The following is a 13860-nucleotide window of genomic DNA, read 5'->3' on the forward strand; positions in this document are numbered from 1 at the left end:
CCTATTTAATTTCTTCACCTCATTTCTAGGGATAGACAAGAAAAAGAAGGAAGGGAGGAGTGGCAATGTGAACGGGAAGTACCATCAGAGATTCTATTCCAAGGATATCAGAGCGAGTGCCAGAAGCCCGAGGAAATACCACGTTCTCGTATTTTCAGGGCAATTTTTCAGCTGACACGTTTGTAAGGGCTTGCCATCACGGCCAACGTGGGCCTCCCAAGTTCTAACCACTCCCTCCAGTTTACTTCAGGTGTTTTGAGTGACCCCCAAATATACAAATAAGCAAAAGCAGAGACCACTTGAGATGTTCTGAATTTCAAGTTCATGTTCACTGAACTATACTCAGATATCTCCTGAGCCCCTACTGTGCGCCCGGCACTGGGTTACTAAGCAGAGCACACATATACGAGCAGAAGGTGCTCGGGGGAGAGAAAGCGTGGCATTTTCTAGAACACACACTGAGGCTTCCACAGAGTGTGGTCCGTTCCTCTCTGCCTCCCTGCAGTTTAAAATGTTTAAGTAGAGTTGAAAGTCGCTGGAAAAGGTTGGAAGATACTCTATATCCATTTGAAAACCATGCAGGTGTGGCGCACAGGACTAGAATTTGTATTCTCCCACAATAGGACTGCTGCAAGAAACAGACCTCAAGTCCAGCCCACTGGGATTCTGGGAAAATCCTGGTTGAGCTCTGCAAAATAAGTGTTAGCAAAATAAGTGCTAAGTATTTGGCAAGCCCCAGGAAAAAGGGTTCCACCCAGAAGGAAAACAAGTTAAACAATGACTGAAATCACTACCCTCCAGTATTCTGTTTACATTCTCCTGCAGTCTATTTACCGTCTACATAAAGAGATAATTAGAGCTCCTGAACAGCAGTAGGAGAGAATAATAGAGGCTAAAGGAAAAGGGAAATAAAGAGAATGCACAAATATTGAAAAAATATTAATAGCTGAGTATACAGAGCTGTGTTGTTCAACGCAGTAGTCACTAGCCACATGTGGCTAGTGAAAGTTAAATGAACTAGAATTAAATAGAATAAAAAATTCAGTTCCTCAGACATACTGGCCACATTTCAGGTGCTCAATAGGTCCACATGACCAGCCATCACCGTACCGGACAACACAGAATTACAGATGGTCCCCGTCCTTGCAGGAGTTCTACTGTAGAGTGCCGGTATCTGGGGCCTTAAGGGGTGGTGTGCTTGAACGCCTATATCCATTGACTCAACCATGACTAACTGAGTCCTGACCAGGTATTTACTAGCTGTACTAATACCATACGACCATATTGGGAAGACAGAGGTAAAGGACACCGTATCTGACCTCAAAAGACTTCCCAGGTTAGTAAGGGAACCCAACCAATAAAACAAAATGAAACAACACACACTAAAAAGGAGAAATGAGAAGAAACACAGAAAACAAACCTGGTAACTTTAATGGTCAATATGGTAGTAAGTATCCAAGGGTTCCCTGTAAAGTTCTTTCAACCTTTTCATAGTAAAGTATTGGGAGAAGATTATTTACTGAGTATTAAGTCTCAGGTACTTTAAAGAAACTCTCTTATTTAAGTCTATGGTAAGCTTGCAAGGTAAGTATTATGGACCAATGGTACAGATGAAAACCACTGAGGTAACAGCAAAGGCAGCGCACGAAGAGTGCCAGCTCCACTGTACCACGCTGTACACACAGGAATGCATGGAGCACCCACCTAGAGCCCACTACATGACCCGCAGACAGTCACTTCAGTTAGCCCACCTGTCTCCTCAAAATCTATAATTCAACAACTAGATTTCAAACAAGAAACAGGTAGAACACGGTATGTAAAAATCCCAAGTACAGAACAATATATTGCACTAAAAGTAGCAGTCACCCCTTAATATCTTTGGGGCATTGGTTTCAGGACCCCCATGGACAACAAAATCTCTGGACGCTCAAGTCCCTTATATAAAACGGCGTACTATTTGCATGTAACCTACACATCCACCATATAGGTTAAATCATCTCTAGGTGACTTACAATGCATAATACAATGTAGGCGCTATGTAAATAGTTGCAGATACAATGTAAATACTGTGTAAGTAGTTGCCAGCTGTGCAGCAAATTCAAGTTTTGCTTTTTGGAACTTTCTGGAATTTTTTTTCTGAATATTTTCCATCTGAGATTGGTCAAATCCGCAGATGTGGAACCTGTGGATATGAAGAGCAAACTGTGTTTGGAACCACTGGACTAAGAGCATTATGTGAGAGGCTAAAATAGTCAGTTTTCATAGGTTTGGGACCCTCTAAACAAACTACGTGGCAAGTACCAAAATATCAATGTTTCAGTGTCTCCTGGAAACTTTTCTTTTTTTAAATTTTTCTTCTTCCTGTTTTTCCAGTAATGGAAGACGCGATAGTGCTGGCTGACTAGGAGGTACCACCACTGGTGCCCATCTCCAGACGAGAGTTCTGAGTGAACCAGAAGAACAAGAAAACCTTCTTTCCCATCTCTCACCTCCCTGCAATTCCTCGGCAAACACAAGAGGGACCAGGCCAGCGCAGACACTAACAACAAACAGGATGGAAAACAAGAGTAAATAGCCTCCTGGTTTCTTCCACAATTTAAAAGGCTGTGGCTTCTATGAGAGAAATAATGTCATCAGAGGAAATTCTGTGGGACAGTTCTTCACCCCTCTCTCTCTTTTCCACCTTTTCCCAAAACCAAAGCACTCCATGGTCCCTTCTTGGTATTACTGGGGCATAAATATCTTCCAGGAAGTCTTCACTCGGCTGTCAGGGGACAGGGTCAAACTGCTGTCAAACTCACCTTCTCTGAGCCTCAAGGTCCTTTTCCGTAAAAAGAGGCAAATCGTACCTGCCTCACAGGATTGCTTGTGATAATGATGTAGGTACAGTCATTAGAGTAGAATCTTGTTAAAAATTTAACCATCCCAGAAAGCAAACTAAACACCCCACCACAGCTCTTTAAGTTGGTCTCTACAGAAGACAATCATTTATTTCGTGTTCTAGGGAATGGTTGTGATGACTGCTGCGTGTTTTTGGTCCCTCCCCATGGACAGGTAGCCGTATTGAAGGCGAGCTGGCCCATGCCGCTCCCCCAACAGCAGGTGGTGACAGTGACCGCACGCCAGCACACGCAGCTACCTCAGGTGACAGCCCGGCTGAGCTCTCTGCTACCAACCAACATCCACGGCCAGCCCTGGGCGCCAGCAGTGACAGACTTCCAGCCCATTTTAGCCCTGGGAGCTGTAGCCTCACCTGACATCATGTGGAGCAGAAGATCTGCCCAGCTGAGCCCAGTCCACCCACAGAATAATGAGATAATAAATTGTTAGGCCACCAAGTTTGGGGGCAGCTTGTTACACAGCAAGATGTCGCAAAAACAATCATAAAGAAAGAAGTGATACAACAGGCAAGACATGGAAGCAACCTAAATGTCCATCAACAAACAAATGGATAAAGAAGATGTGGTACATATATACACAATGGAATATTACTCAGCCATAAAAAAGAAATAATGCAGCAACATGGATGGACCTAGAGATTATCATACTAAGTGAAGTTAAGTCAGAAAGAGAAAGACAAATACCATACGATATCACTTGTATGTGGAATCTGAGTTTTAAAAAAATGACATAAATGAACTTATTTACAAATCAGAAACAGACTCACAGATTTCAAAAACAAACTTATGGTTACCAAAGGGAAAACGTGGTGGGGAGGGATAAATTAGGAGCTTGGGACTAACATATGCACACTACTGTATAAAATATGTAACCAGCAAGGACCTACTGTATAGCACATGGAACTCTATTCAATATTCTGTAACAACCTATACGGGAAAAGAATTTGAAAAAGAATGGATATGTGTATATGTATAACTGAATCACTTTGCTGTACACCTGAAACCAACACAACACTGTAAATCAACTATACTCCAATAAAATCTTAAACTGATTTTTAAAAAAATATCATCTAATAGACCTAACCCCCAAAGAACATTGTTTAACAGACACTCGAAACATCCATATGAGTCTTCAAGAAGCAAGTTCAGAAGGTATGCACTTATTCCACTGCATAGTTTAAAACTCCGCATCGTAAACCGCACTTAGAATGGATCTCTGCAGCTACCCCCAGAAAAACTTCTTTCCTGCTCCGTATGACAAAAATGCGGAACCTACGTAATCCTCCACTTATGCACCAGCTCTGGTTCTCAGTGGGTTTTCGTTTTTTCTGGAATCAAACTCAGGTTCAAAGTCCTAAGGAGACTGTGTTTGTGTTACAGGGGGCTGTGTCACAGTGACGTGTATACAAGCGTCTCCCGTACACTGTGAGTCCAGGGAGCAGGGACCACATGGGCTTCGTCTTGGTGTGTCTGTCCCGTCCCCCTGCTCCTGCCAACCCCTGAACACATCAGGGAGCCTGGCACACAGCAGACATCCAAGAGCCATTTGTTGTTTGTTTGTTTGTTTCGGTATGTGGGCCTCTCCCCCCTGTGGCCTCTCCCGTTGCGGAGTACAGGCTCCAGACGCGCAGGCTCAGCGGCCATGGCTCACGGGCCCAGCCACTCCGCGGCATGTGGGATCCTCCCGGACCGGGGCACGAACCCGTGTCCCCTGCATCGGCAGGCGGACTCTCAACCAGTGCGCCACCAGGGAAACCCTCCAAGGGCCATTTGTTGAACAGCACTCTGCAAGATGGAATCCATCAGTGAGTAATCGAAATGTACTGGCCCCTGACAGCATCTCTGGGCAAAGTGTACCGTGACCACCTGGAAGGTGACAACGCTCAGGTGTAAAAGCCAATTATTTGTTCCAAATGGATGCCACTGCATCAGGACCACAGTGCTGTCCCACTGTGACAAATAGGAAGGATGGTCCCCCGGGTGATGCGCCACAGTCAGAGGAACCATTTCACAGAGGAAAGAGATGCCAACTCGACAGACATGGTCTCTGTTAGTGAAGGCATGCAAGCCACAGTGTCACGCTGAAACCAGAGCAGCTCTGCTCGGGGACCTCTGTGTGTTTTCAGGGCAGAGTAGAATCCTCATTTACGTTAGCTATTATATTACAAATCCTGCAATGTCCCATGCCATGGCTGTAGACAGCGATCCCGTGTCAAGACAGGCTATTTCTCAGCCCATGGGCAGCGCGAGGACCACAGATGGAGAGATGCTCGCAGGGTAATGCACGTGCGTGAGCGGGCAGAGAGGCCGCCGTAAAACTCTCAGAGTGACAACTCCACAGCCTCTGGGCTGAGGGCAAGGAACTCACTACCCCTACCTCTCTAGAGCGCTCTCCTTGCACAGGTGGCAGGATAACCTCTGTAAGGCCATTTAGGACTTGTGCCGCTAGAAACCCAACACGGGATTCTGGAAACTCTGGCCCAGGAAGCAGAGAGACGGCCTTCATCTGCATCCTCCGGCTTTCGCAGCGAATCCAAACCCGTTCATCCTGTCTCTAGTTCCTATTGTTTCCTCTGATAAGCAGGGCCCCAGTGAACAATTAAAGCTTTCAATAAATAATCTCTAAGCACATTCATTTGATTGACTGTTATTTGATACAGCAGTTAGTTTCAATGGGGCAGTTAATATTGATCACATAAAGTACTCCAGACAAACATGAAACAGTTCCAGAACTCCATGGATTATTACCCTTTATCTGCCAGTCATCCGGGTTACTTGTAATGGTCACGGAATTTAAAATCAATAATAACAATTAGTGTTCCGTACACCAAAACAGATGAATCATGTGAAGTGGGTTTTCATATAAGATCAAAGGTAAAGTGTGCCCATCACGTGGGAGAAGGCTCTCTGAGTTTCCAGGACACACTTGGCAACGTACTTTCAGGCAAGTCTTCAACACAGCCAGCAAGACAGAAAGAACGGTATTTAGGAGATGTGATCATAAAAACGCACGTGAAACCCCTGACTGTCTTAATCCAGAAAGATGAAGGGTAAAAGATAAAAGTGATCAAAATGAATGCTAACAAACAGTAAAATTAATGGGACTGGGAATTTACTTCCTCTGAGATACGCTTCTAGCTACCTTTTCCCACTTCCGATTCACAGGCAATAATCGTGATTTTTTGGTAATAAAATGGCAACAACGGTATTTTAGCTCCACAGCACCACTACTGTAATGTCTGGATAATTAAAATGCAAAGCAACAGAGAAATGTTTCATCATTAAACTGTAACCATCGCACTATGTGAAATCATCCATCCCAAAGACTTGTTTTTCATCAATTATTTGTTATTTATCTGATGTAAATATAAGGACTAATTAAAATGGATGCCTTTTTACACAGCTTCTTGTCATTAAAGCCAATGAAAGCATTCTGAGGACCATAATGAAATAATTATGTTTGCCTTTAAGAATTCTCTTCAACAACACATGGCAGTACTGAGCTAAATTAAAACATCAGGAACTAAATTTCGCTTGCCTCCATTTCCATTTTAGTTAATTATACCCCCAAGGGTTCCAATAGGCCAGACCCTAAAACATCTTTTGAAGCTGAAACAGCCTTCAGCTCATCAGCCTTTTTATAATCATGAACTCTGATGGTAAGACAAAGGTACCATAGCCCCCAAAGCTTTCGTATTTTTGAGAAGAGGTATTTATTACTGAGGTCTTCGTTTGCTCTGAAAATTAGGGAAGTATTAGGGTAAATGTGATCCAAAGCTTCGTTTTCAGGTTAGCTGATACACTCATCTTATCTGGTCTTATCTGCATCATTTCTACCACAGTATTTTGAATTTAGCTATTTTTTTTCCTGATTTGATAACATTTAATCAGTGGCGAAGAGTAATTGATTAATATCAACAACAAAAACATTTCACTATATGTGAGTAGAATCAGGAGAATAACTCCTTATTCAATACTCAAACTTAAAAAAAAAACAAAACAAAGAGCAATCTTTAAGAGTACACTGTGAAGCCATGAACTTGAAAAAATAAAATAGGACCCTTTCATTAGGATTTCTCCTTCTCCAGACCTCAAATTGGTGACACTCGTAAAGGCAAGAAAAAATAGTAAAAAAAAAATTTTTTTAATCTGAGTTTAAGAGAAAAGGAAGAAGGAAAGAGGAAAGGAAAAACTGCCAGGCGGTGTCAGGGCTGGTGGCAAATGCAGTGGCTTTCACCTGCTGTCAGATGATGCCAATGGGATGGGAACGCGGTGTTTAGAAAAGTAAACAGGAGTCCCAGGGATTAACTCTGACAATGTGAATTCCGCCCATCTGGTTCTGTGTGGAGAGTCAGCAGGGTTCACGGGGGATGATATTTGAGTGCCGGATAGACTGTCTTCCGAGACATCAGAGGGAAACTGTTGACAGCTGCGAAACAAGGATCTAGTACATGACAACCTAAAATTGCAATTATAATCTCAGAATCTGCTTTTATTAAAGCCACACCCAGGTCAGTCTTTGTTCCGTTTAGAGAAATTTCCTTTTGGGAATGAGGGACATCGTCACCCACGATCAGCCTTGTTAAAATCAGCTCCCCCGCCCCGTCGCAGCTCGCTTCATCAGCTGCCGGGGAGCCTGTGCTCTGAGAGAGGAAACGCTCAGCAAGGCTGGGTCACCTCCTGACGTCAGTTCCTGTTATCCTGCCTTATCGTGCTGGGGACCAGGAGTCTTATCTTACGGAATGGCCCCCCTTTCAGCTCCCCATCCTGCAAGGCCAGAGAAAAAGCAAGTCAGCGGTTCCATTGCCTGTCTGAATTCCCAACTAAGAAGCTCTGAAAGCTCCAGATAAATAATAGAACACTTGCAGGCTCACCCTCTACGGCTGCCTAGGTGGAGAGAACTTTTGCAACTTTATTTTTTATTCATCGGAAGGGGTTTAGGGGCTGGGATGGGACGGGAATCATGCCTCTTAGTGATGAAGCAAGGAGGCGGGAAGGAAAAGAAGAGCATTCAGGGCGACATATTGAGTGATTAGATTGTGTTATTAGATCTTACAGATGGGCAGGTTATCTCATCTCCTATTTAACAAGAGGTGCTTGGGCCAAGCCACTTACAGACCGGATACTGATAAATCTGAAACTGGAGTTAACTCTCCTCTCTCCATCACCTCCAACTCCAACTTTTTATGAAGAAGCTGGCCAAGAACTGATACAGATTTGTTCACAGTGATTCAACGTATAATTCCACCCCTCCCCCACTCCCAATACACACACACACACACACACACACACGCGCGCGCACACACACGCTGGCATCAGAGCCCCGGTCATAATACTTAAATCCATATTGCAAGGGACGCCTCCTATTTACAGATCTACATTTTGCCACAAAAGGAATTCGTGTTCAGAAGAATGACCAAGAAGCACAAGGTGATCTTCAGTCATAACAGAAAAATTAAGCTGTGAGTGCTCCAGTTAGACTGACCAGCAAGTCCAAACAAAGGCTTCCTGTGCCACTCCTGGGTGCAAGGGGCAACCCTAGGAGATGTCATAATATTGAAATATCTGGCATATTTCAATGGCTTATGTGGGAGTTGTGGCAGTATAGTTGAAAGTGGGTTATTCTAGAAAATCTGAAATGTATGATTGCCTATAACTACCCTGTAACTTGAAAGGCAAGATTCTACATTAGTATCTTTTGGAAAGGTTTTTAGCCCAGATTTTTCTGATTAACCTTCATCAAAACACGCCCATTTCCGAAATAGTCTAGTTAATTGATAGTTAACTGAATTTATATTAGAACATTTAAAGTATAAAAATGTCATTTAGGGAGAAATTTATTGGCACTTACATGTAACTCAAACTCTATAGAAGATTCTTTTTAAGATGTTCTAAAATGGAACAGTGCATTCGCTGTTTCATAAGTCCTGTTCGACTCGAAGAGTTTTCTATTTTGCAACTTGGTTTTACATCTTCATCTACCTCGCAGACAGTAACTTTCTAGTTAAAAAATTCCCAGCCTTTAAAAACATTTTTTTCGATTTTAAAGCTTCTAAATTCCTTGACAGCAGAATTTATGATCTTCATCATTTATCACGTATTTCCCTTCTGAGATTATCTATGCATTACATTTCACAAGAGTAGAAAGGAGAAAACGGTAAGGTTTTCTTTCATTTTTTAGCCATCTCTGGGGCTTAACATGTTGAAGGGAAATTATAAGCACCTGATATCCAGAAGAACTTTCTTGTGTGCTTTAAAGCAAAGTTCGTGACAATACCGACTGGTTATATATGGTCAGAGCCAGGCTTCCAAAAATGAGAAGAAAACTTCTGGTTCAGGTCAGCGAACCTATCAGAAATTGCGCTGCTGGTCATTTATCTACTAAGAGAAGAAAGGCCTAGTTCCGATGCGAGGGCTTTGCATTTGGGCTGGGAAATCAAATGCTACCAAGAGTTTCCACATCTAGTCCACAGCCTAAGCTTAAGGGACACATGACTACCACTCCTAGCATTCTGATCTATTTTGGGGGCAGTCTATCCTTTTCTGGTGATAAAATGTAAACTTCTGCGTTTTTTCTTGTAAGTTGCACATCAGTGCTTCCCTACCCAAAGTGCCGAGTTACCTGGATACAGAAAAAATTTTAGTAATTATTTTTTCCTATGGGGAAGGAAAACTTTGTGAATCTTCCACTTGTTTTCAAACGGCCCTGTCCTGCACTCCCTGAGATTTAAGTAGAATTCCCTTTTCTTTTCTTCTTTCTGATGGTGTTAGTTACCACTGTCATGTGGCCGAGAAGCAGAAAATTATGTCCTACTTTAGAAAAACAATTGAGCCTTTTCACTGAAATATTTATTCAAAACCCCATTCAGTTCATACGGTGGCTGTCAGCCTTTATTTAGTCTCTCTTTCAGAGGGTATCTTTGATTTTGCCACTTTGACCCCAATTTATATCTCACTAGGAGAGGATTTAGATACTGTTTAATACTTAAAATTCAGGTCCCAGTGCTTTGGAAAGGAGACGTCTTTCCTTCCTAAATCATAACATCGATACTGTTTGTTTTTAAAAACAGATTATTTCTCGTTAGAAAAGAAAATCTGTTTTTCCTTTTTTCTTTTGATGTGTTACCAGCAGGGTGAAGACAGGGAAAAGGGCCAAGAAGTTGTCACACTCATGATTTCACCAAAAGCAACTACTATATTTAGACCACAAATATTAGGCTTTATCTTATGCTCACTGAGCAATTAATGCTGAAAACATCTGGAGCAGCCTAAACCCAAGGTAATCCACGAGGCACCTGAACAGAGACTTAGTGACTCTGACACCTCCAGGGGCCGTCTTAAATCATATTATTTACACCATGTTCCCTTAGTAACTCGCTACTCCTGACTTCGAATTTTTAGAGGCAATTCACAGGCCCTACTTCAACCGACAGCTGGTTGGCATATCATTTTTCTGTCTTAAAATTAAAAGGGAAAATAAAGAGAATATTCTAACACCCTTCAAAGAATGCTTCTGGTGTGTTGTACATTCAAAGGGTTTACTCCAATTCCTACACACACAGAGAGACACACACACGCCACAAAAAAATAAGTAGGATCTCGAAGCAGAAAACAGTTTTGGTTAGAATTTAGTACTATTTTTTCCCTTCTGGCCCACTGTTTCCTCTGTGTTAAGAGCACAAACAGATCTGCTTCTTGTCAAAACAGTCATTGAGTAAAATGGAAAAGGTTGTGGTTTTTATGTTTGTACTTATACAAACAGGGCCCTAATATGCTTTAACTTCAAAAGCCCTAACTGGCTGTGCCACCCTGAGCCAAACACCGCGTGGCAGAGCTGTGTCAGAACTTTTATTTATGCTTAAAAACTTAAACCACTTGAACAACTAAACTGACCTGTCCTAAAGCCGTTTGTGCGACTCCAGGGGCCTGAGCCATATTTACACTCTATTCATTTAACCTGGAGTCCGGGGGTGGGAATCCAAACCCTTGTGAAATTGACCACAGTGAGCACTAATTGCCCTGCTTACAAAAATAAGACACTGAAATTTCTGAAATCCCTTTGTCATTTGCCTTTATTTACTTTGTCTAATGCAAGCTTCTTTGATTAGCTGAACTTTGCTGTTATCAACACTTCTTGCTTATCAGCTGGCCCTAGGTGAATGACACATTCACCACTAGCCTCTCCCCAGATAAGGCAAATCCCTTGTTTAACTTGTTCAAGAACAAACAAAGTTCCCCCCCAAACTCCTGCAACTTAATAGGCACTTTTGGAGAGTTAATTACAAAAGGAAGAATGTCTACTTGTAAAACCTCTACTAGGTCTAATAGCTTGACGCCAGGGTCCTGAGCATTCTTTTTTCCTTTGTTAAAAAACGTTTCATTAAAACTTTCTCTCACAAGAAAAAGTTTGAGGGAGCCCTAGTTCCCTGAGATTCCAAATGAAACTGTTCATACTGTTTTAATTGCTACAGAGAGGAGGAGGGTAGGGTCTAAAAGATCTGTTAGTGGGTTGGAAAATTATTTTCTAACAGTTTCTTTGAGCTCTCCAGAAAGAAAATAGGCAGCAGGAAAGAAAGCATTTGAGGAGCAGCTGAAAATGAGGACGCCTTCTGAAAATGATATTCTTTTTACCGTGGTTATGGCTCTACGAAATACTTAATCTGAAAATGATATTCTTTTTACCGTGGTTATGGCTCTACGAAATACTTAATCTGAAAATGATATTCTTTTTACCCTGGTTATGGCTCTACGAAATACTAAGACAGCTAGACTGTTGGCATCAGATGGTTATTGACTTTTCAGCTACAAACCTGTTGATTTCCTGGACCCCTGAAGCAAGTCTTTATTCTTAAGAAAAAGTTTGAGAAGAGGACGATTTAAAATCTTGTCATTGTCCCCTCTCTCTCCTTTTTCTTGCCTCTCTTTAGATAAGCCATCACGTTATTAGGAAAACTCAATTTCTTCCAGTTAAACTTTGACCTCTTTGAAAACAAAGATTTAAAATGTCATTTTCAGGCTAATGCTCCAATGAATTGTCAAATAGAGTACTAAAAACATTTTGATAGATAGCTGAGCCATTTATCTAAATCACTGTCAGGGCAGCGATGCGTCCAGCAGGCTCCCACTACAGCCACCCGAAGGTGGGATTTTCTGGGACTGCTGGCCATTTCTCAAGCCTGCAGCCAGGCTACTGTTGACCAGTGCGTGCCTCGGCACCCTCTCAGAATCAGATAACCAAATAGTCAATATTTTTTTAAAAAACTGAGCTACCCCACTTATGTTTCCTTTCCTTTAACCGACGTCCAGGTTCCCGGCTGAACTGCAAGATATGGAAATAATGGATGGCTCAGCCCAAGGGGTGTTCATTGCCAGTAGTTTTCTAGCAAAACAGCAACTTCTTAGAGCAACAAAGTGACTCGGAAGGGTGGCAGCAGGGTCAATGCTAAGAAATATTGCCTTTCCTCCGCAAGGAAAACATTGGCGGCGGCAGCTTTAACTGGTCATTTATGAACTTCGGGAGCAGCAGCAACCTTAATTAGGCTAAATTCCTTGCAAGGAAGATGTCATATTTTAATTACTTTGGACTGTTAAAACACACAAGGGGGGGGGGGATATACATGTAGCTAGTAGCTAATCCAAAGAACAGCAAAGTTAAATTCCCCTCTGCATATATCTTAGTAAAAACTGTACCAACGTTGTCAAATTGCCTCACTTGAAGAATGTTTCAAAGTCCTGTGGTCACTCTACTTTTTCCCCCCTCCACGCACATTTTCTAAAACTGTTTTCAAGGGACTGTAGGGTCGGTAAGGAGAGAAGCAGGGGTCGGCAGGGGTTGTTTGGGAAGAAAACATCTAACAGGAAATTTTCAGCAGAGGGAATCAATATGCACACCAGCACAGCACACCCTTTCAGCATTAAATCATTAAATCCTTTGTCTGGCTACCAGTGCAATTTGTTTCCAATGTCTTCATTGCATGCAAGCGAGACAATTCCTATTTTTTTCTTGGTAGAAGAAGGGAAAAAATAAACCTACATTGCGCAGTGTGCCGCTGCCGCCATTCGGTTTGGGTCAATCCACTGAAGCATGCTTTGAGAGCTTTCTCCTGGAGCATGCAGGAAGACGGGCTCGCAGTGTAGAAATCCAGCATTTGCCCAGGACTCACTGACAGGACATCCATACAGTCAAACATGATCTCCCCTGCACCGAATGTCTGCAAAAGTGCTTATCCTCTAGGTGTGGAGGCAAATGGCATAGAAAAGTCCACCCAACTCCATCAAACTCTGCCCCCTTTTTGGCACGTAGGCTGTTGGTCTTTTTCCCAGCCTCGAATCATGAATTATGACAGACAAGCCAGCTAAAAGCCTGTAATTGATCCAAATGATCATTTACCATTTTCCAGGCTTGCTCGGCCAATCCAGCCGGGGCGGGGGGTTCCCAGAAAGAGCCCAAGTTCTCCTTCTAGGCAGACGCCTGCAAAAAGCCTTCGGAATGCGGTGCGGATCCTACCCGGACGGTGCCCAGACCAGCCCTGCCCGGCTCGCGCGCGTCCTCGGCATCCCCGTCCTCAGGCGGCTCGCGCGGGGACTCTGGTCCCCCCTTTGGCAAAGAATAGACCCTCCTGCCTCTGAACAGCTCACTTCCTACTACTTCTGTCACACAGAATGAAAGATTGAATTGCCTAATATATGCGAGTGAACTTTCGGTGAACCCTTCCCGGGCTGCTAACCTTCAAATGACCCAGCGAGTCTGACATCACCAGCTCCCAGGATTCTCACAGAGCCGAGCACTCCCAGCAGCCCCGCCGCGCGGGCGGCCCGCGGCCCGGGCGCGCGCACCTCCCGCCCCGCGTCTCCGCTCCGAGCGCGCGGGGCCCGGGGCGCCCGGAGCCACACGGAGGAGGAGTGCGCGCGGTCCGGAGCCGCCGGGAGGAGCGCGCGGGGCCGGGACGCCGCTCGCCAG

At 43.5% G+C, this 13860-nt stretch overlaps 1 protein-coding gene across 19 annotated transcripts in view; it reads right to left on the reverse strand.

Moving 5' to 3' along the window:
* RARB (retinoic acid receptor beta) overlaps positions 1-13860 on the reverse strand; it is a 1070304-nt gene that overhangs the window by 171455 nt on the left and 884989 nt on the right. The window contains exon 1 of one of the 19 annotated variants that reach the window (XM_079921509.1): positions 13628-13755. The exons of 17 other annotated variants lie outside the window; for them this stretch is intronic. Coding sequence is in view for 1 of the 2 variants with exons in the window: in XM_079921508.1 (XP_079777634.1) it covers positions 12934-13090 (157 nt within the window). In the remaining variant the exon portion in view is untranslated. Of the gene's footprint in view, positions 1-12933; positions 13448-13627; positions 13756-13860 lie in introns of those variants that run through there. One more of the 19 variants, XM_079921508.1, reaches the window with a different exon arrangement.

The sequence above is a fragment of the Stenella coeruleoalba genome (assembly GCF_951394435.1).
Source record: "Stenella coeruleoalba genome assembly, chromosome: 5".
In the NCBI taxonomy this organism is placed as follows: Eukaryota; Metazoa; Chordata; class Mammalia; order Artiodactyla; family Delphinidae; genus Stenella; species Stenella coeruleoalba.